The following is an 18,741-nucleotide window of genomic DNA, read 5'->3' on the forward strand; positions in this document are numbered from 1 at the left end:
TGAAGAAGCCATCTCCCACGCTACTGGGAAATACGGATGGGACCGCTTTATCATCGGGCCGGGCCTGGCTCAGGGAGGCCACACTCCAGAGGGCTGGTGAGGGTTCCCTTGGGGTTCCATCTCGAGCCCCGGGCCACAACTCGGGCCGCAGCAGAGCTGGGGGGTGGGGAGGCCAAGCGACTCTGTCCCGGTCCCAGCTCCCGCACACACTTGCTGGGTGGCTCTGGGGAAGGTCACCGGGCGGCGCTGCCGGCTGCTCTGCATTCGACGGGAGGGTGTGGACCGTCTCCCGATTGCCCCGGGAGCCCCTAGGCTGCCTGGAGCAAACGGAGCGGGCGGGGGCCGGGGACCACGGCGGCAGCAGCAGAGCGTGAACCGGGCGCGCGCGGGCGCAGGTCACGTGGCGGGGCGCGGGGGCGCGCGGGGGCGTGCGGGGGCGGGGCCTGGCGCGCACCGCTCCGCTGGTGGCGGGGCGGGCGGGAAGGGGCGGGGCCTCGGGCGGGGCCGCCGGGGGAGGCGGGCGGGCGGGCCGGAGGGGAGGAGTGGAGATGGCGGCGGCGGCGGCTCAGGGGGGCGGGGGCGGGGAGCCCCGGGGAGCTGATGGGGTCGGCCCGGGGGTCTCGGGGGAGGTGGAGGTAGTGAAGGGGCAGCCGTTCGACGTGGGCCCCCGCTACACGGAGCTGCATTACATCGGCGAGGGCGCGTACGGCATGGTCAGGTGAGGGGGCGTTCCGGGGGAGGGGGCTCGTGGGGGTGGGGGCCCGGGAGGGACGATGAGTGCCTTCTGGGCCGGGGCGAGTCCCAGTGTCCTGAGGAGGCGGGGGCTTCACGGGGCAGGGGGGCGTCCCACGGAGGGGGCCTTGGGGTGCTTTCTCGGGGAGCGGCGCCTCCTCGTACGTTCTAAGGGGAGGGGGCTTGGAGGCCCTAGAAGCGACCATTCCGTAATGAGGGGAGGGACATCTGAGTGTATGCGGGGGAGCTGTGGGGCCCTTGGGGACCCTAGGGACACGGGATGAGGCGGAGACACTAAGTATTCTTAGGGAGGTGATATCCTTAGTGAGGACCGAGTGAAGGACCCTCCTCTGGGGAGAGGATGCCTTGGATTTTCCCAGCGAGGCCTGCCAAGGAGTTTGGGAGAGAAGAGCAGAGCTCAGGGCTGGGCAGGGTGGGGCAGGGCTTTGGGCCTGGGGCCAGGGGCCCAGTGAGCCACGAGGGGTCCAGGAGTGTGTCCTTGCAACTTTGAGGAGGGGTCTGTGAGCTCTCTCATCCCCACTGTGTGCTCGAGGCCTTTGTTCATCTGGGAACAGCTCTCCCGCCCAGGCGCCTCGCCCTAACACAGGTGCCCTCCTCATCCCTTCTTTCCCGTCCCTCCTCACTCCCTCCTCAATGTATCTGCCTCACTGCCCGGCCTCCACTCACCGCCCACTCCTCGGACCTGTCTTGGGTTGAGGGAGCCCATCCTGGAGAGGGGAGGATGAGAGGTCAGGGCAGCTAGAATGGACAGGGTTGAGGAGAGGGGAAGTCAGTGAGTGGTCAGTCTCTTCCTCTGTTTGTGAAGTCACTGAAGGGCTGCCTGGCCGGTCCCCAGCTTTCTCCCTGGAGATCCAGGCCTTCACAGCAGGAAGGAACCAGCATTGTTTATGACTTGGCCAGAGTCCCCTCCTGCTCCCTCCCCTCCCTGCTCAGGCCTGGGTGGGGCCGCCAGGCCTGGACTCCCCCTCTGTAAGGCCACACCAACAAATACCTCTCTGGCCCTCTCAGCTCAGCTTACGACCACGTGCGCAAGATCCGCGTGGCCATCAAGAAAATCAGCCCCTTCGAGCATCAGACCTACTGCCAGCGCACACTGCGCGAGATCCAGATCTTGCTGCGCTTCCGCCACGAGAACGTCATCGGCATTCGGGACATTCTGCGGGCACCCACCCTGGAAGCCATGAGGGATGTGTATCCTTCACCTTGGCCAGATGGCTGGCCAGGCCCGGCCTCAGGGCTGGGCTGGGAGAACGCTGGCTTGCTTTCTGTTTCCTTCTTCCCTGCCACACTCCAAAACAAACCCAGTAAATGAAACTTTTCCAGCAGAAAAGAGACCACAGGGTGTAAGAGGGCTGGGAGGCCTGAGGTGAATCCTGGCCTGCTGCAGCCAGGCTGTGTGGCCTTGGGCGAGTCTGTTCTCCGTGCTGTGCCTCATCGGGGCGGGGGGAGGGTTGGGCTCTATGGGAGCTTTGTCTTTTGACATCTGCAGTTCTGTGACATGACCCAGCCTCTGCCCACAGTCAGTTCTTGTTTAACAGACGATGATTCTTTCCTCTCGGTCCCCAGACTGTCAGGAAGGCAAAGAGGAAGAAAACTGCCCGTTTTTGAGGGCCTACTATGAGTGAGGTGCAGTGCATGCCAAGTGCTTTGGCATTTCCTTTTTTTTTTTTTTTTAAGATTTTATTTATTTGACAGAGAGACACAGCAAGAGAGGGAACACAAGCAGGGGGAGTGGGAGAGGGAGAAGCAGGCTTCCCGCCCAGCACGGTGCCCAAGGCGGGGCGCTTTGGCCTTTCTTATTCTCCCTCCCAGCTGCCGTAGGAGATGGGTCTCCCCAGCTCCATTTCAAAGATGAGGAGACTGAGGCTCAGAAAGCCTAAAATCAGGCGCGGCTCTTGCTACCTCCTCCTACCCTCCCCCAGATGTCCCTTCTCTGGCACTTCCTGCTCAGAGCCTCACCCCAGTCACCTGTGGACTTGCACTTTGCCCAGGGAGGGACAGCCTTGCTTTTGTTGCCCTCTTCCCCCTACCCCGGCACCCCGCATTGCTTCCCGAGCTTGCCGTCCACTTCCTGCCAGGCCCTGTGGGTAGTGGCTTATAGCACCCATCACCTCTCCCCACCCCACCCTCCCCCAGGCAGTCTCAGTTCTCCACCCAGACGTGGGGATTTGTGCTGCACTGTCTGCAGCCCCCACCACAAGCTGTGGGCAGGAAATCTCCGCACTCGCCCCCAGCTCGCCGTGTGACCTTAAGCAAGTCACTGCGTCTTGCTGGGTGGGCCTCCTCACCTCTAAAACAGCAGGATTGGTCCAGATGTCTTCAGAAGGCCCTTTCGAGGCTGATTCCTAAAAGACAGTCCTGACTTATTCTTTCAGAGACCCACCAAATGGCATTTACTTATTTATTTATTTACTTACTTAACGTATGTTTAATCTTTGTTTTCTCTTAAAATACAAAAGGACATTTACTCTATCTTCTGATGTATGGCCAAGCACTCTTTGAGGAGGAGCGTGCTGTTGGGAGCGTCTCCTCATTTGTCTTGCCCAAACCATTCCCATAAGGCAGGCATTTATTTTTAAGCAAACATTTATTGCACACCAGATGGTGTTCGCACTATCTCATTTAACCCTCTCAGCAGCCATGTGGCTCAGGCATTTATAATAGCAACAGTATTCATGTTTGCTGAGCACTTACAACGTGCCAAGCTCTGGGCTGGGCTGGCTGATTTACGCGGGTCATCTCACTGAATCTTCGGAACTACTCTCTACAGAACCACTCTTTCCCCTACTTTGCACAGGAGGAAATGGAGGTGCAGACGGGTTGAGGTCATAAGGCCAATGAGCAGTGGAGTGTGGGGGGGGGTAGGTTCAGACACCAGCAGACTAAACCCCAGAGCTATTGCTCTTCACTGGGAAGCTCTCTTGCCTCCTGCAGTTTATTATCCCTGCTTTCCCAGTAGGGAAACTGAGGCCACAGAATTGAAGTACTTCTGTTCAGGGCCGCCTGCTGAGATGCAGCAGAGGCCCTGAGCCCGCCTGCTGAGTCTGGGCCTTGTGCAGCTCATGAGATGGGTTGGCAGATGTTCTGAGTCTTAGGGCACTGGCTGGAAGGGGACGGGAAGCCCAGCCACCAGAGCCTGTTCTTCTTAACCAAGTGCCCCCTGCCGCCCCCGCCCGGGGGGTCTCCGGCGCCATCCTCAGCTACATCGTGCAGGACCTGATGGAGACAGACCTCTACAAGTTGCTGAAAAGCCAGCAGCTGAGCAACGACCATGTTTGCTACTTCCTCTACCAGATCTTGCGGGGCCTCAAGTATATCCACTCAGCCAACGTGCTCCACCGGGATTTAAAGCCCTCTAACCTGCTCATCAACACCACCTGCGACCTTAAGGTCAGAGGATTGGGTGCCCATCCCCTCCTCCCACGGGTCTGGGGCTTCTAGGTGACCAGTAGCCCCCTTGAGTAGAACCTCACAAGCAAAGGGAACAGTGTGGGCAGTGGCAGGGTGATATGACTGCTCGGGCATTGGGCCTGGAGCAGCGAGCTTAGCGGCCTGGGTTGGCTTCCAGATCTGCGATTTTGGCCTGGCCCGGATTGCCGATCCTGAGCATGACCACACTGGCTTCCTGACAGAATATGTGGCCACACGCTGGTACCGGGCTCCAGAAATCATGCTTAACTCTAAGGTAGGGGGGCCACCCACCCCTGAAGGGAAGGGGCCAAGTCCCAGAAAGCCCTGGAGCCACCTCTGAGCCAGGCATGACCCCCATGATCCAGGACGTCTGCCTCCAGGCCTTGTCACATGACTCCGGTTTTTAGGCTCTGGGAGGAGGCTGAGCATTAGGTCCTCCAGGCCTCTGCCCTCTTCCTCCCTGCTGGTATCCAGTCTAGATTGGAGTCGTGGTTTGGCCCAGATGGCAGGGCCCTGTTGAGGCTGGCCCAGGAGCCCACTGCTTTCTCCTCCTCCCCAGGGCTACACCAAGTCCATCGACATCTGGTCTGTGGGCTGCATTCTGGCTGAGATGCTCTCCAACCGGCCCATCTTCCCTGGCAAGCACTACCTGGACCAGCTCAACCACATTCTGGGTGAGGGGGCCTGGCCCGCTAAGTGGGAGGGAGACTAGTGGGAGGTGAGGTTTCTTTATAGCGAGGGTACCACCATGTGTGGAGTCCCTGCAGCATCTCATGGTATTTCAATGAGATATAGACACAGTCTCCACTGGAGAGATGGGAGAAGCCAAGGCTACACCCCGCACTTGGGAAGTGCTCACATCAGGATTTGAACCTGTGGCTGCCCACATCTAGATCCCTTGCCCGTCATCACCATAGTATTGGCTGGTAGATAACTGTCAGAGCTTGGAGCTCATTGGTGGGGACTCTTGTTTTGGGTTCCTTCTGTTCCCAGAAGGGAGAGGAGCACTCTCACCAAGGCACCTGCCTTACCCACAGGTATCCTGGGCTCTCCATCCCAGGAGGACTTGAATTGTATCATCAATATGAAGGCCCGAAACTACCTGCAGTCTCTGCCCTCCAAGACCAAGGTGGCCTGGGCCAAGCTTTTTCCCAAGTCAGACTCCAAAGGTGAGAGAGACATGGGGGCCAATACCGGATAAAAACTCGGTGCAGAGGAGGGTACATGAGCCAAGCAGCTGTCTGAATAGACAGGACCCTGGGCACGAGAAGCAAAGCGATGCTTCTGGGAGCTCCTCCAGCCTTCTCTTTGACCCCTTACTCCTGCCCTTACCTAGCCCTTGACCTGCTAGACCGGATGTTGACCTTTAACCCCAACAAACGGATCACAGTGGAAGAAGCACTGGCTCACCCCTACTTGGAGCAGTACTACGACCCAACAGATGAGGTGGGCCAGCCACCAGCAGCGGGGCTGGCGGGTAGGTGACGGGTAGGCGTCCCTCGTACCCGGCCTAAGCCTGATTTCTTTGCCACCCCAGCCAGTGGCTGAGGAGCCTTTCACCTTCGACATGGAGCTGGATGATCTACCCAAGGAACGGCTGAAGGAGCTCATCTTCCAGGAGACAGCCCGCTTCCAGCCTGGGGCACTGGAGGCCCCCTAATCTGGACAGACACCTCTGTTCCTTGGGGCCTGGTGAGTGCTCCCCACTGCCCACACACAGATTCACCCCGATACCAGTGTGCCCAGCACACCTCCATACAGTCACAGGCTTGTTCACGCCCACGAGGCAGCTGCATGGTGGCAACAGAAGGGCTGGAGCCTGCCCAGGCCATGGACCTGTGGGCCACCAGTCCTTCACATCTGCTTCCTCTCCCCCAGCCCCGAAGGTCTCCCACCTGGCAACACCCTGCACCCCTGCACCCTCCCGTCCCCGTGGCCAGAGGGCCCTCAGGGCCCCTCTCCTGATCTGAGGACCAGAGCCAGGTTTTGGCTCCCCGATGTGGGCAGAGAGGCAGGTGGGGCAGTAATTGCTTTGGGAGGAGCCAGCAGTCCCCAGCCTGACCCAGATGCCAAGTCCCCTCCCACCTGGTGCCCGGGTCAGTGGTTCGCACACCCGCCCACACAGCTGTCCTTCCTCGAGTCTCTTTTCCGTCCTCCCGGCCAGCTGCAGCCCGACGGAAGGAAGGCAGACACACCTGCGCTCCAGCTGCAGCCCTGACACTTAGTAAGAGCCGTGCGACATTGTGCAAGACCCCTCAGCTCTCTGTGCCTTAGTTTCCCGGGGAGAGCCCTGAGGACAAGAGCAAACACAGAGCCCTAAGCACTGTTCTTAGGGCTTCATGTGCATTAACTCATTCTGCCCTCCAGCTGGACCCTGAGATAGGCACTGGGGCTCCCTGCACGTACAGTTAGGGAGGACAAGGCCCATCCCCGGCAGCCGTGAGGATGAGATGAGGGAGATGGAGGTCAGGGCTCTGGCAGGTCCTCTGGTGGGTGCTAATGGTGCCTTTCCGCCTGCCCTTTTGTTTAGGCCCTGCCTCCTGCCTGCCCCTCCCCTGCCGGACTGTTAGGAAATGGACACTGCGCCCCGCCCAGAACCCCCCGGCGGCCCCCGGCAGGGCAGAGGGCGCGCCTGGCCACCCTCCCCGGCTTCGCTCTGGCCTCCTGATCCAGCAGGCCAAGGCTCCCTCCGCCCCGCCTCCCCTCCCAGGACCCGAGGGGCTTGGGTGGCCCCAAAGCAAATTGCCCTCTGCTGCTTGCCTTCGTCTACCCCAGCTATCCCAGTCTCTGGTAGTTCTGGAATGGAAGGGCCCTGGCTGCCCCGGGACCTACTGAAGGGCAGTGGGGGGATGCGGGATCCTGAGTAGGGACTCGGGGCAAGCCCTGACCCATTAAAACCCCACCCCATTTTCCCTGAAAGGAATTTTCCTAAGGCCCAAGGGCTAGTACCCCTGAGGAGCAGGGCCCAGGCCTAAGCCCCCTCCCCCAAAGCTGCCACGTCTAACACCCCTGCTGCCTCTGTATGTGGGTGAACAGAAGTGGAGTGGGGGGCACGAGGAGAGCCTGGTGCCCCCACCCACCCTGTGCCTGTATCTAATATATAAATATAGAGATGTGTATATGATGGCCCTGGCTCTGTCTGTGTCCGCCGACGCCCCCACCCTAACCGTGGCTTTGAGGACCGACGCACCCGCCCAGCCACTTCCCAGCTGTGTGGCTTTACCCAGTCCTGGTGACCTCTGGCTCCCCAGCTGGCCAGGGCTGAAGATGGGATTGTCAGGAGCGCCAGACTCCTAGACACAGTGGGGTCAATTTTCCCCTTAGTCACTGTCCTCTGCCCTCCCTAATGGCTTCCCGTCGAACTGGCTGGGGGTGTTTCGGGGCTGACTCAGGGGCATCCTCCACACCCCCGGATTCTCTGGAAATGGCTCAGGGTGGCGTGTTGTATACCCCAGCCACAAGCACCCGCGGGAGGAAGGGGAGGTTGTAGCCGACCCGGGGCTGGTGGCAGCCTTGTTTCCCGCAGTGTGGCCAAGGGGAGCAGGGGTGCTGGGGTCTGGGAAGGTGCAGAGGTGGGAGAGCCAGGGCTGCCGGAAGCCTCTCCTCTTGCCTCTCCCCCATCCCCAGCTGAGCCCTGCAGCCTGGCCCCAGGCCAGGAGCAGGCTCAGCAGGTCCCAGGGGTGTGGTGGCGACCAGTGGCAGAACCAGCCCACACCGGCCAGGCTGTCAGCAGAGGCCGCACAGTCCCTCAGGAACGTCGGGGCTCACACAGCGGGAGCCCCGGAGAGGCAGCGTGGCCATGAGCCCCGTGCTGTACTATGCCCTGCCTGCCCTGGGCAGCTATGTCATGCTCTCCGTCTTCTTCCTGCGCCGGCCTCGTCTGCTGCACACGCCCTGGGTGCCAGCCTTCCTGCCGCGCCTGGGGGCCCACCGGGCAGGTGAGCTGGCCGCCCAAAAGGGAGGATGGTGATGGCGGCTACGGAGGGTGGAGTCGGGGCGCAAGGTACCAGGGCGGACGGCAGCAGTAGAGGTCCAGGCGGCAGGCCGTTCGAGGGCAGAGCCCGAGGAAGGAGAGCAGGGTGGCAGGGGGGGATGTGGAAGGGGGAAGAAGAGGCAGGGGGTGAGGAGCGAAGGGGAAGGCCAGGCCCCTGGGACCCACCCAGCTGCCCCGCACAGGATCCGGGGAGCGGCTGGAACACACCATGGAGGCCATGGAGAAGTGAGTGCATGCACCTGCCACCCCAAGCTGCCCGCTTGAGGTCGTCCCAGTCGTGCACTGTGTGACACCAGGGGGTGCCACTCCCTTCCTAGTTCGAGTGCCTGGGGCCTCCTGGAGGTGTGCAGCGCAGAGCCTGCACATCCTACCGTGAATTCTGCCCCACGCCCCCCTCAACCTCCCCACTGCCCTGTGGTCTGGCCTGCCCCTTTCCCTGGGCCCCCCCTCCCCGCCCCGACCCCGCACTGACCTTCACTCCCATAGCTCCGTGGCCCAGCGATCCGACTTCCTGGAGCTCGACTGCCGGCTGACCCGGGATGGCGTGGTGGTGGTGTCCCACGACGAGAACCTGTCTCGCCTGTCAGGCGTGAACAGGGATGTGAGCAGCCTGGACTTTGAGGTGGGCCTCGCCCTGGCCCCCCCACCGTACCCAGAGAGCCACCGTGCCTCCACACGTGCCTCCTGGTGACGTGCCCCCTTTCTCCCCAGGAGCTGCCCCTCTGCAAAGAGGAGCTGGAGGTTTACTTCTCACCAGGTGAGAGCGTGACCTCACCGAGTGCGGTCATGGTCTCAGCCTCCTGCCCTCTCTTCTCCTCTGGGACTCTGTTCCCCCCTCCCCCCGCTGGGTTCCCACCCCACCCCATCCATACCCCTCTGATCCCTCTTGCACAACCCACCCAGGCCACTTTGCACACGGGACAGACCGGCGCATGGTGAGCCTGGAGGACGTATTCCGGAGGTTCCCTCGGATGCCCGTGAGTGTGGAGGTCAAATCAGTAAACGAAGAGCTCATTAACAAGGTGGGACTACGGGCAGGGGTGGCCGGGGGCCTGGGGCTGGAGAGAGGCCTGACGCCCCCCTTCATCTCCTCCCCCTCCTCCTCCTCCAGGTAGCAGGCCTGGTGAGGCACTTTGACCGCAATGAAATCACCATCTGGGCCTCAGAGAAGAGCTCAATCATGAAGAAGTGCAGGGCTGCCGTGAGTCCGGGTGCCTTCCCTGGTCCAGCGGCCCCTCCTCCCAGGAGCTGGAGGCTCTAGGGGCCGAGGCTGGACAGGTCTGGGGCGTCGTGGAGGAACTGGCGCCGAGCAGGGTCTCAAAGGGGAGGATTTGGAGAGGAGAGGTGCTGGGGAAAGTGTGAGCAAAGGTGTGCTGATGGGAACCGGGGACAGTGTGAGCAAAGGTGTGCTGGTGGGAACTGGGCGGCGGGGAGGGGGGTGCAGTTAGGCCTAAACACTGGGCCAAGATCACAGCTTTGATACTGCGGTGGTAGCGCTTCCTCTATGTCCAGCACTATTCCCCCTGCAGCCTGAGGCTCCTCTCTGCTTTCCCAGAAGCAGACTGACCCCCTTCTCACTTCCCCTTGCCTCCCAGAACCCCGAGATGCCGTTCGCCTTCACGATAAGCCGAGGATTGTGGTTGGTGCTGCTCTATTATGTGGGGTTGCTGCCCTTCGTCCACATCCCCGAGAGGTTTTTCATCTGCTTCCTGCCCACCACCATCAACAGGTACTCACAGCGTCCCTGTTTCCCTTCTGCATCCTCCCCCGGGCCCCCAGATGCTTCTGTCCTCAGATAAAGACCCCCCCCCCCCCCCCAAGCCCCATGATGCAGGGTCCCCCCCCCCCTGGCCATCCCCAAGGATAACCCCCAGGGTCCTCTGAAGACACTGGTTCTCAGCGAGCATTCATGAATACCATGGGGGGGGGCCACAAACCCCTTGAAACTCTATGCAGATGTGTGTTGAGGTGGATGGAGTTTTAGGACCAAGTATTCATTTTATTCATTTATTCATCCATTCAGCCAACAAACATTTATTGAGTGACTACTCTGTTCCAGGTGCAGTTATACTAGTAAATAAGATGTGGGTGGGGTAAGGCCCCCGTGAGTTCACAGTCTGGCTGGGAGACAAATATTAATCAATTATAGTATCATTCTCTGATTCTCAAAAGGAAAAGCAAGCTTTCTCCTGCTGGGAGACCAGGATTAACAAAGTAACAGCTGGGTAAAGTATCAGGAATCTGGATACTTCGCCAGCTCTTAAGCCCGGCCCCTCCCTTCGCTTTCTGAGAACTCTGTGGCAGCTCCAGCGCTTTCTTCTCCCCGCTGTTGTCCCGAGGGAGGCTCCCAGCCAGCCCCCACAATCCCTTGCTACAAAGATATCATTAGACTACAGAACTTTGCGTACATAACTTTTTTTTTTTTTTTATTAGAGAGAGAGAGTGAGTACAAGCAGGGGGAGTGGCAGGCAGAGGGAGAGGGAGAAGCAGACTCCCCGCTGAGCAGGGAGCCCGATGCGGGGCTCGATCCCAGGACCCCGGGATCATGACCTTAGCCGAAGGCAGACGCCTAACCGTCTGAGCCACCCAGGCGCCCCTGTACACAACTTTTTATACAGGGTTTGCAAAGTGTCTTCACATCCTTTAGTTGATTAGGGCTTTACCTTGCAGCAACCCAGAAGTTACAGGAATCGTGACCCCCACAGTACCCATGGAGAATCTGAGGCTCAGAGAGGCCCTGGAATTTGCCCCAGGCCACACAGCTAGAAGTGCAGGCCCAAGTTTGCCTGGGTCTGACTCCAGAGCCTGCTCTGGGACATTATAAAGGGCCTCCAAAGTCATCCCTGAAGTGGGCCAATCAGGGCAAGTAGCAGACCCGTTGAGCCTTGTCCGGCCGCAGGAGGCAGGTCGGGCCCAACCATGGGACCTTCAGACTGTGCGTCCAGCTTGACAATCAAGCTGGGTTCTGGTCTCGGCCCTGGCCCCACCACAGATGTGCTGTGACACCTTGGGCAGGTCACTTCGGCTCTCCCAAACTGAGTTTCCTCTTCTGTAAAACGGCGGGGCGGCGGGGGGGCCCACTCTCCGAGTATGGAGGCACGGATGTGGGAGTAGACTCTCACGGAACGACAGGGGACTTGTTCATCTGGGCAACTGCAAAGATTCTTCTAGAGGGGCCAGGATGACACTGGTCAGGAGTCACTACCACCCCACCCCTGCGACAGAGTGAGACGCAGAGGACTGACCATGCCACCACCTCTCTGCAGGACCTACTTCCCATTTTCCTGCTCTGGGCTGAACAAGCTGGCAGCTGTGGTTTCCAAATGGTGAGCGGGCAAGATTGCTGGGTGGCGTGTCCCCATGGAGACTTCCCACTGCCCTGCTTCCTCCCCTCTCATCATGGCCTCTGCCAACCCCCTCCCCACCAGGTTAATCATGAGGAAGAGTCTGATCCAACACCTGGAACAGCGAGGAGTGCAGGTGAGGCTTGACCACCACCCCCTCAGCAAGTGGTGGTGCGCAGTGCGGGCCTAGCACAGCGTCCCAGTCACAGCTCTGCCACCAGCTAACCGGGTGACCTGGCAGATCACCTGAGAGTCTCAGTCTCTCGATCTGTGAAGTGGGGGTAATGGTATATTTGACTGGTACTTCCTAACGGCTTGATGAGTCCTAGCCGTTATGATGATGATGTATTGAACCTACTTATTTCCTGATGAGAGGGTTAACGAGGCTGGGGAAGGACCAGAGGAGGGAAAAACCAGCCCAGTCTACTCCCTGCCCCTCCCCTGGACACCCACTTTGACCAGGTCATTTAGTTCGCAGAGCTTTGTTGAGAACACACTGCGTTGCAGGCCCCGTGGTACCAGGGAACTTACTATCAAATCAGGGGCAGAGGCAGGAAGTGAGGCAGACAATCACGGGGCACCCGGTGGACAGAAAGGAAACAGAGCCGTGGTCTGCAGGGTCAGAGGAGGCCTTCTGGAAGAAGTGAGGAGAGGAAAGGGAGAGCATCTCTGGCAGGAGGCTCAGCGTGTGGGAGGGCCGGGAGGAGCCAGAGGCCAGGGCAGGCCCTGAGCGGAGGCACTGAGCGGGGTTCCAGCAGGCTGCAGTGTGGAGGAAGTGGCTGGGGGGGGTGGCACTGGAGAAGGCAGCGGAGGCTGAGGCAGGCAGCCTGTGAGCGTCAGCAAGGAGCCCGGACTTCAGCCTAGAGGAAGGGAAGCTTTCGAGGGTCTGAAGCAGGGGAGAGGCCTGATCCAGTTGGGTGACCTCATTAAGGGTCACTCTGACCACCATGTGCTGTCACTGCCAGGTGTCGCGCGTAGGGGGCAAGCAGGGGGATGGGTGGAGGAGTTAGCGGATAGGCTGGGACTCCACGGCCTGGACGTGGGGGTGAGTGAGGCACGCGGATGACACACCTCCTTCAGATGAGCCCCCCGACTCCGAGGGTCTTCACCACCACTCAGCTTTGGACCATCATTCCCATTTGTCACATTAAGAAACCGAGAGGTCCGGTGACTTGCCCAGGGTACCAATACCATCTCTCCCCACCGCCATGCCCACAAGAGAGGCTCCGGCAACAGGGAAGACCCAGAGAAGCAGCAGACTTGGGCAGGCTGGGAGATGCTCCTCAGCCAGCTTTGCAGAGGAGAGGAAAAGGGGCTTGGGTCTGAGCAGCAGATGATTTCCCTGGTGTATGTACTCTCACCTTGTCCGATTTCAGGCAGCTAACATGAAGTCGTTGAGCACAGAGTTTGGGTAGTATTTCCACCTGACACATGCAACAGATGTGACTAACCTCCAGAGCGTGGGTAATAGTAACAGGTAGTAAAATAATGAGGAACAGAAGAGTTTTGAGTATTTATTACCGTCGTTTTTAAGATCATTTACTGAATTACAAGTTTATATAATTTAGTATTTCATACTGTTTAATAACCAGCTCACAAAATTCCTGACGATCCAACAATCCGCCCCAGCATCCCACTGCTGGGAGGTCTCCACAGGGGAGGAGAGCTCCCACCATCGAGATGCAAGGGGTAGTTCCAGGTAAATTGTGTGAAACTATGAGCCCCTCCGTCCCCACTCAGGTGATCTTTTGGTGCCTCAACGAAGAGTCGGATTTTGAATCAGCCTACGGCCTGGGGGCCACCGGCGTCATAACTGATTACCCTACAATCCTGAGGCGCTACCTGGACAACCGCGGAGGAGCTGCTCGGGTCTTCTGAAAGCCCGGAGGCCCTCACCCTCTCCTCTGTGTCTCTTCCCCAATAAATATCTTCTTTTGAGTCACATCTTGGTGTCTGGGGGACATGGGTGGGAGGAGATCCTAGCCTACTGCAAAGATGGCAACTGAGGGCAGAAGAGGCCAGCCTGGGGCCAGAGTTTGGGGCCCTAAGCAGCCTGACCCACTGGTTCCACTACATTCCAGACCCAGAGTAGTGCCACACCCCATGCCATCCTGGCCTCCACTCTCCTCAGGAATGTCCCTTGCAGCAAGGAGCAAGGCTTCCTGCCCCTTCAGAGCCACAGGTTCCATTCTCCTGAGGCCATGAAGAGCGCCAGGCACACAGCAAGGGACTTCATCTGGCCCTGTGGGCTGCAGAGGCTGAGTCCTCGGTGCCCATCTGCTGCCCCAGATCTAAGCCAGAAGCTCCCCCAAACTCCTCAGCCCTCTCCAGACCTAGTCCCTTACTCACTGACCAAATCGCATTTCACCAACATTTGCTGACCACTCTAGGCCAGGCTGCATCCTGCGGCCACTGCAGACAATAAGACGAGCCTAGTAGGGTAGAAGCCTGTGTAAACTAACCGTGCCTGCAGAGGCAAGGGCATCAAAGGAGGCTGCCTTTGAAGAGGTGATGCTCAACAGTAGGAACCGGCTTGTTCCGAGGCTTTGGCTCCCAGAGGCCTAACGCGCGGATGGGTACCGTTACCTCTTCTGTGCCAAGAGCCTTTCCCTGGTGCCTTTTGCCAGTGCAAAGACCGTGGAATCCGACCAAAGTGAATCCCGACTTTGCGTCTTCCCAGCTGGATAACCTCGGGAGAGCTGCTGGACCTCTTTGACCTCTGCTCCCCCGTAAAATGGGAACAATAGCAAAAGCCGCCTCATAGGATTGCTGCGGGGATTAAGAGTGGGGCACGGGCGGTGGTTGAACGCGATAATCATGACTCTTATTTCCCCGGGAGCGTGCGTCCAGACACCATCCCCCTCCTAACCCCGCGCCAGGTCTGGCACCGCAGAGCCGGGCCCCTTCGGGGACGGCGGGAGGCCAGACGCGCGACGGGCCCCGGGCCCGCGGGGCCGGCGGGCTGGGTTGCGGCCGCAGCCGCATTTCCGGGCCGGCCGGAGCGGGGAGCAGGGGGAAGGGCAGCTCGGGCCTGCGCTGGCCGCTGTGTGACGCGCCCCCTCATTTGCATGCGGCGCGCCGATTGGCCACGGCGACCGCCGGGACCGGAGGCCGGCCCCCTCCCCCTCCCGCCGCAGCGGCGGCAGCAGCTGGTCTCGGTGTAAACAAGTCGCGGCGGCTGCGAACCCGGGCCGGGGGGGACGGCGCCCACCAGGAGCGCCCCCCACTCCCAGGCCAGGCCACCCCGGCGGACCCGGCCCCCGCGCGCCCAGGCGAGGTGAGGCCCGCATCGTCAGGGCTGCGCGTCGCCCCGCGCCCCCGCCCCGCCAGCGAGGACTGCCCCCTTCCCCCGGCGCCCGCCCCCCACCCCCGCGCCCCAGGTGAGCCCCGGGGTCTCAGGTAAGGCTCCGCGATGCAGGTAAGAGCCCCTCTGCACAGACAAGGCCTCGACGCCCCCCCCAGGTAAGAGCCCCTCCCCTCCTAGGTGACCCTCCAGAGGCATGAGGGCCTCTGCCTTCTCCAGGTGAGGAACCCTCTCCCCACGTGAACTCCCTGTACCTCAAGTGGAGCCGCGTTCCCCCCAGCCCCGCCCTTGGCAGTCCAGGTGAGGTCCTAAGGACCTGAGGACCATCCAGTTCCTAATTCCTCCATACTTCCCCCTAAACCAGAACTGACAGCTCATCCACTCTAAAACCCCTTCCTCCAGCTTCAGTAGCCAGGTCAGCAGGGGTGAGGCCGGAAGTGAATGGGTGACTCACCTCAGGCTCCTCCAAGCCTCAGTTTCCCCATGATGCAACTTGAGGCCTCCTCAGTGAGTCAAAACTGAGCTGGCTTTGGCCCCTGGAGAAGCTGGTGGTTCTGGGGAGAAGAGACAGCAACCAAGTGTGACAGAGTCCCCATGGCCCTGGGTGTGCCCGCATGTATGTGGCCCGGGGCCTGACAGCCCGCTCACTCCCTCCCTGGCAGGCACTGGGCTCCCTCTGCTCCCCGTGGGCTGCTCCCCGCGTGGGGCCACTGCCCCCGGCCCCCGCCATGGTGCGGATTTCAAAGCCCAAGACGTTTCAGGCCTACTTGGATGATTGTCACCGGAGGTACAGCTGTGCCCACTGCCGCGCTCACCTGGCCAACCACGACGACCTCATCTCCAAGGTAACCAGGTCATGGTGGGACTGGAATGAGAGGCTGGAAGGGCTGCCTGGCAACTCTCCACCAACAGCCCTGACTCCCTTCTTTTCTCCCTTCCACCCTTTAGTCCTTCCAGGGCAGTCAGGGGCGTGCCTACCTCTTCAACTCTGTGTGAGTATTCGGTCCCCCTTCTTTCTTTCCCTGATCTCCGTTGTGACCTGTGACCCCTGGCTTCATGCTGAGACTCCCAGAGTCCCCTGATTCACGTTGGAAGATGTGATGGCCCTTCTCTTGGATGCTAAGGACAGACACAGTTGGATACAAGCTAGAGGGGGGCTTTGTGATGGCAGGACCCTCCCTGGGACTGCCCCCATGTCCCTGCAGGGTGAACGTGGGCTGCGGGCCAGCCGAGGAGCGGGTGCTGCTGACAGGCCTCCATGCTGTCGCTGACATCCACTGCGAGAACTGCAAGACGACTTTGGGCTGGAAATATGTGAGTCTGTAACCTCTGACCCCAGGCTACCCTTTGACCCAACCTCACATCACCTCCTCCTCACAAGGAGTCATGTGGTCATCTTTCAGAGTGCACAGGCCCAGCTCCCACAAGTCAGACTGTCTTTTCATCCCCTGGCCATGCTGTCTTCTGTCACATCCTGCAAGGGCTTCCAGAACTTCTCTCTCCACCCATCGCTCTCCTCACAGACACATGCATCCCCATCTTAGAGATGAGGCCACCATCAGAATGACCATTTATTGAGGGCTTATGGGCCATGCACTGTTTGTGTGTGCTTGGCACACATTATCTCATTCTGTCGTTACAACAATCCTGTGGGTAGAACCTATTATTAACTCCACTTCACAGAAGAAAAGAAGGCCCAGAGATGTTAGGTAACTTTCCCAAGGTCACACAACTGTAAGGAACAGCATAGGGACCAGAATCCTGGGTGTGTGTTTTGTTTGTTTTTAACTCCACATCCTTGACGGCCAGCTTCCACTGCTATTCAGAGGTTCAGAGAAGTTGCCGAAGACCCCACAGCAACATGGAGCTTGGGTCCATGAGCCTCCTTTTCACTGCCCTCATTGCCACAGCTGCTGTCCAGGGTCTGATTTCACTACCCTGAGTCTCATTTCCTTATCAGGCAGTGGAGGAGAAAGCCACCACCTGGCACCCAGAATTGTTACGGGGATCAGATTAGTTGCGGCAAGAGGAGATGCTCTTGGGAAACGGCAAGGGCCAGGACTCCTCGGGCATCACTTGGAACTGTGGTGCCTCTGTGGGGTGGATGCCCCAGGCCGGCTGCCCTAACCCGAGTTCACCCTTGGCCTTGCCACAGATTTGCTCTGTGTCCGCAGATGGGTGGCTCAACCTCTCTGGACCTCTGTCAAATAAAGAGATGGCCTGATCCAGAGGTCAAAAACTCAAGTGCTTGCAGGGCCAAGATCCTGTGGGTCTGCAAAAGGGGCAACATAGCTCTGGGGAGGGAGGGGGCAGTCTGTGGCAAACTGGAATGAGCCTGGCCCACCTATATTTTGGTATTTTAAAGTTATTTTTACTAAACTCTCTGCTGGCCAAACAAACTACATTGCATAGGTCAAAGCTGGTCTTTAGCTACCAGTCTGTAATCCCTGGATCTTTTAGAAACTTCCATACCCTCTCTGTTGGAGCCAACATTAGTACTTAAAAAGTACGAGTAATTCAGAGAGTTCGGTCTGTCCTATTAGTGAGAAACTTGGCTCTGTCATTTACCAGCTCTGTGTCTTGTGGCCAGGTGGTCGGGCTTCTCTGCACAGTTTCGTTATATGTAAAAGGGGGCCAGTCATACCTGCTCCCCAACCCCGATCCTTTTTGGTAAAGCCTTTGCTCCAGGGATGATGTCTTCTCCCCTCTTTTCAGGAACAGGCCTTCGAGAGCAGCCAGAAGTACAAAGAGGGGAAGTACATCATTGAACTCAACCACATGATCAAAGACAACGGCTGGGACTGACCCCTGCTCCTGCCGCATGTGGCTCGAGCCCGGCCTGGCCGCCAGGGGGCGCCACTGGCTTCCCTCCACGAGAAGGGAGCTCTGGACCCTCAGGGCCCCTGCAGAGGAAGGATCCAGCTCCTGTACATATATTTTATTGCATGCACTGTGACCTTGGGGGGAGATCAGAAGGTGGACGACACCCCCGCACCTCCCTGCGATCTGGCTGGCTTGGATCTCGTTTTTAACCCCTTCCTGCCCCACCTGCCCTATAGATATGGCCCGTGTGCTGCTCCCCTGGCCCCGGTGCGCCGTCTGCCCTGTGAACTCCTCCCACCGGGCCCCTCTTACCCCACGCGTGTCTGCTCCCCTCGTTCTGTAGCGTTTGTACATAATAAAACAATGGAGTGGAGACAGCCCCAGGCTCACGTGGAATCCGGGAAAGGGGGACTCAAATGCAGATTCCTGCCTCTGTAGACCTGTTCTTTTCTGGGCCCCACAGGCCATGGGGTAGGCACTGCGGTCAAAGCCGGGAGTCTGCGCGCCGGGGGCTCAGCCCTGAGACCCAGGACCGATCTCACTGCCCATGGAGCTTCCCGACCCCACTCTGCCCGCCTAGGCCTTGACCTCGGCTGATCTGCGCCGTCTCAGCTTTAGCGTTTTGCCGCCGCCTAGAGGCAAGCTCTCCGCGCCGCCGGTTTCACCGCCCCTCTCGTCGCGACTACAATTTCCAGCGGCCCCAGCGGCAACTGTCAGTCTCCTTCACCCCGAGTCTCGGCGCTGGGCCTGCTGGGAAATGTAGTTCCGAGGGTTCCCCAGCGCGGGACCTTCTGGGAAACTCCGGCGCCGGCCGTCAGAGACTTGTCTGAACTGTGCGTGCTTCTGCACTTTGGAGACTCTGCGGAGGGTGGAGGTTTTGCAGAATGGGAAGCAGGAAGGAAGGACTTCAGGGTTCGGGCCTCGGCTGCCGACTCCTCGAGGTCCCCAGTGCCCCGCGTAACAATAAGCTCAGGCCGAGTCCCTCCAGCCCTGCTCTTTCCCTCCAGTCATGCTTCATCCCTCCAAGCCCTGGCCTCCAAGTGAAGGGGGGTGGGGGTACCTGCTAGAAAAGTCTGGGGCGCCAAGGTCTGCCCCAGGACTCTAGGCTCCAT

At 59.6% G+C, this 18,741-nt stretch overlaps 3 protein-coding genes across 3 annotated transcripts; all 3 read left to right on the forward strand.

The window, feature by feature from the left end:
* Positions 1-540: 540 nt before the first annotated feature.
* Positions 541-7,286, forward strand: MAPK3 (mitogen-activated protein kinase 3). The gene is made up of 9 exons (XM_021700441.1): positions 541-718; positions 1,762-1,944; positions 3,954-4,143; positions 4,322-4,438; positions 4,724-4,838; positions 5,202-5,333; positions 5,501-5,610; positions 5,702-5,856; positions 6,695-7,286. The coding sequence occupies exons 1-8, from the start codon at positions 549-551 to the stop codon at positions 5,822-5,824; spliced, it is 1,140 nt and encodes a 379-aa protein (XP_021556116.1). The 5' UTR covers positions 541-548; the 3' UTR covers positions 5,825-5,856; positions 6,695-7,286.
* Positions 7,287-7,888: 602 nt separating this feature from the next.
* GDPD3 (glycerophosphodiester phosphodiesterase domain containing 3) lies at positions 7,889-13,446 on the forward strand. Its single transcript, XM_021700505.1, has 10 exons — positions 7,889-8,102; positions 8,341-8,383; positions 8,645-8,780; positions 8,870-8,915; positions 9,062-9,180; positions 9,270-9,359; positions 9,754-9,887; positions 11,425-11,484; positions 11,587-11,638; positions 13,243-13,446. The coding sequence occupies exons 1-10, from the start codon at positions 7,964-7,966 to the stop codon at positions 13,378-13,380; spliced, it is 957 nt and encodes a 318-aa protein (XP_021556180.1). The 5' UTR covers positions 7,889-7,963; the 3' UTR covers positions 13,381-13,446.
* Positions 13,447-14,866: 1,420 nt separating this feature from the next.
* On the forward strand, positions 14,867-17,611 carry YPEL3 (yippee like 3). The gene is made up of 4 exons (XM_021700346.2): positions 14,867-15,651; positions 15,755-15,798; positions 16,012-16,120; positions 17,522-17,611. The coding sequence occupies exons 1-4, from the start codon at positions 15,421-15,423 to the stop codon at positions 17,609-17,611; spliced, it is 474 nt and encodes a 157-aa protein (XP_021556021.1). The 5' UTR covers positions 14,867-15,420.
* Positions 17,612-18,741: the final 1,130 nt, after the last annotated feature.

The sequence above is a fragment of the Neomonachus schauinslandi genome, chromosome 5 (genome assembly GCF_002201575.2).
Source record: "Neomonachus schauinslandi chromosome 5, ASM220157v2, whole genome shotgun sequence".
Taxonomy (NCBI): Eukaryota; Metazoa; Chordata; class Mammalia; order Carnivora; family Phocidae; genus Neomonachus; species Neomonachus schauinslandi.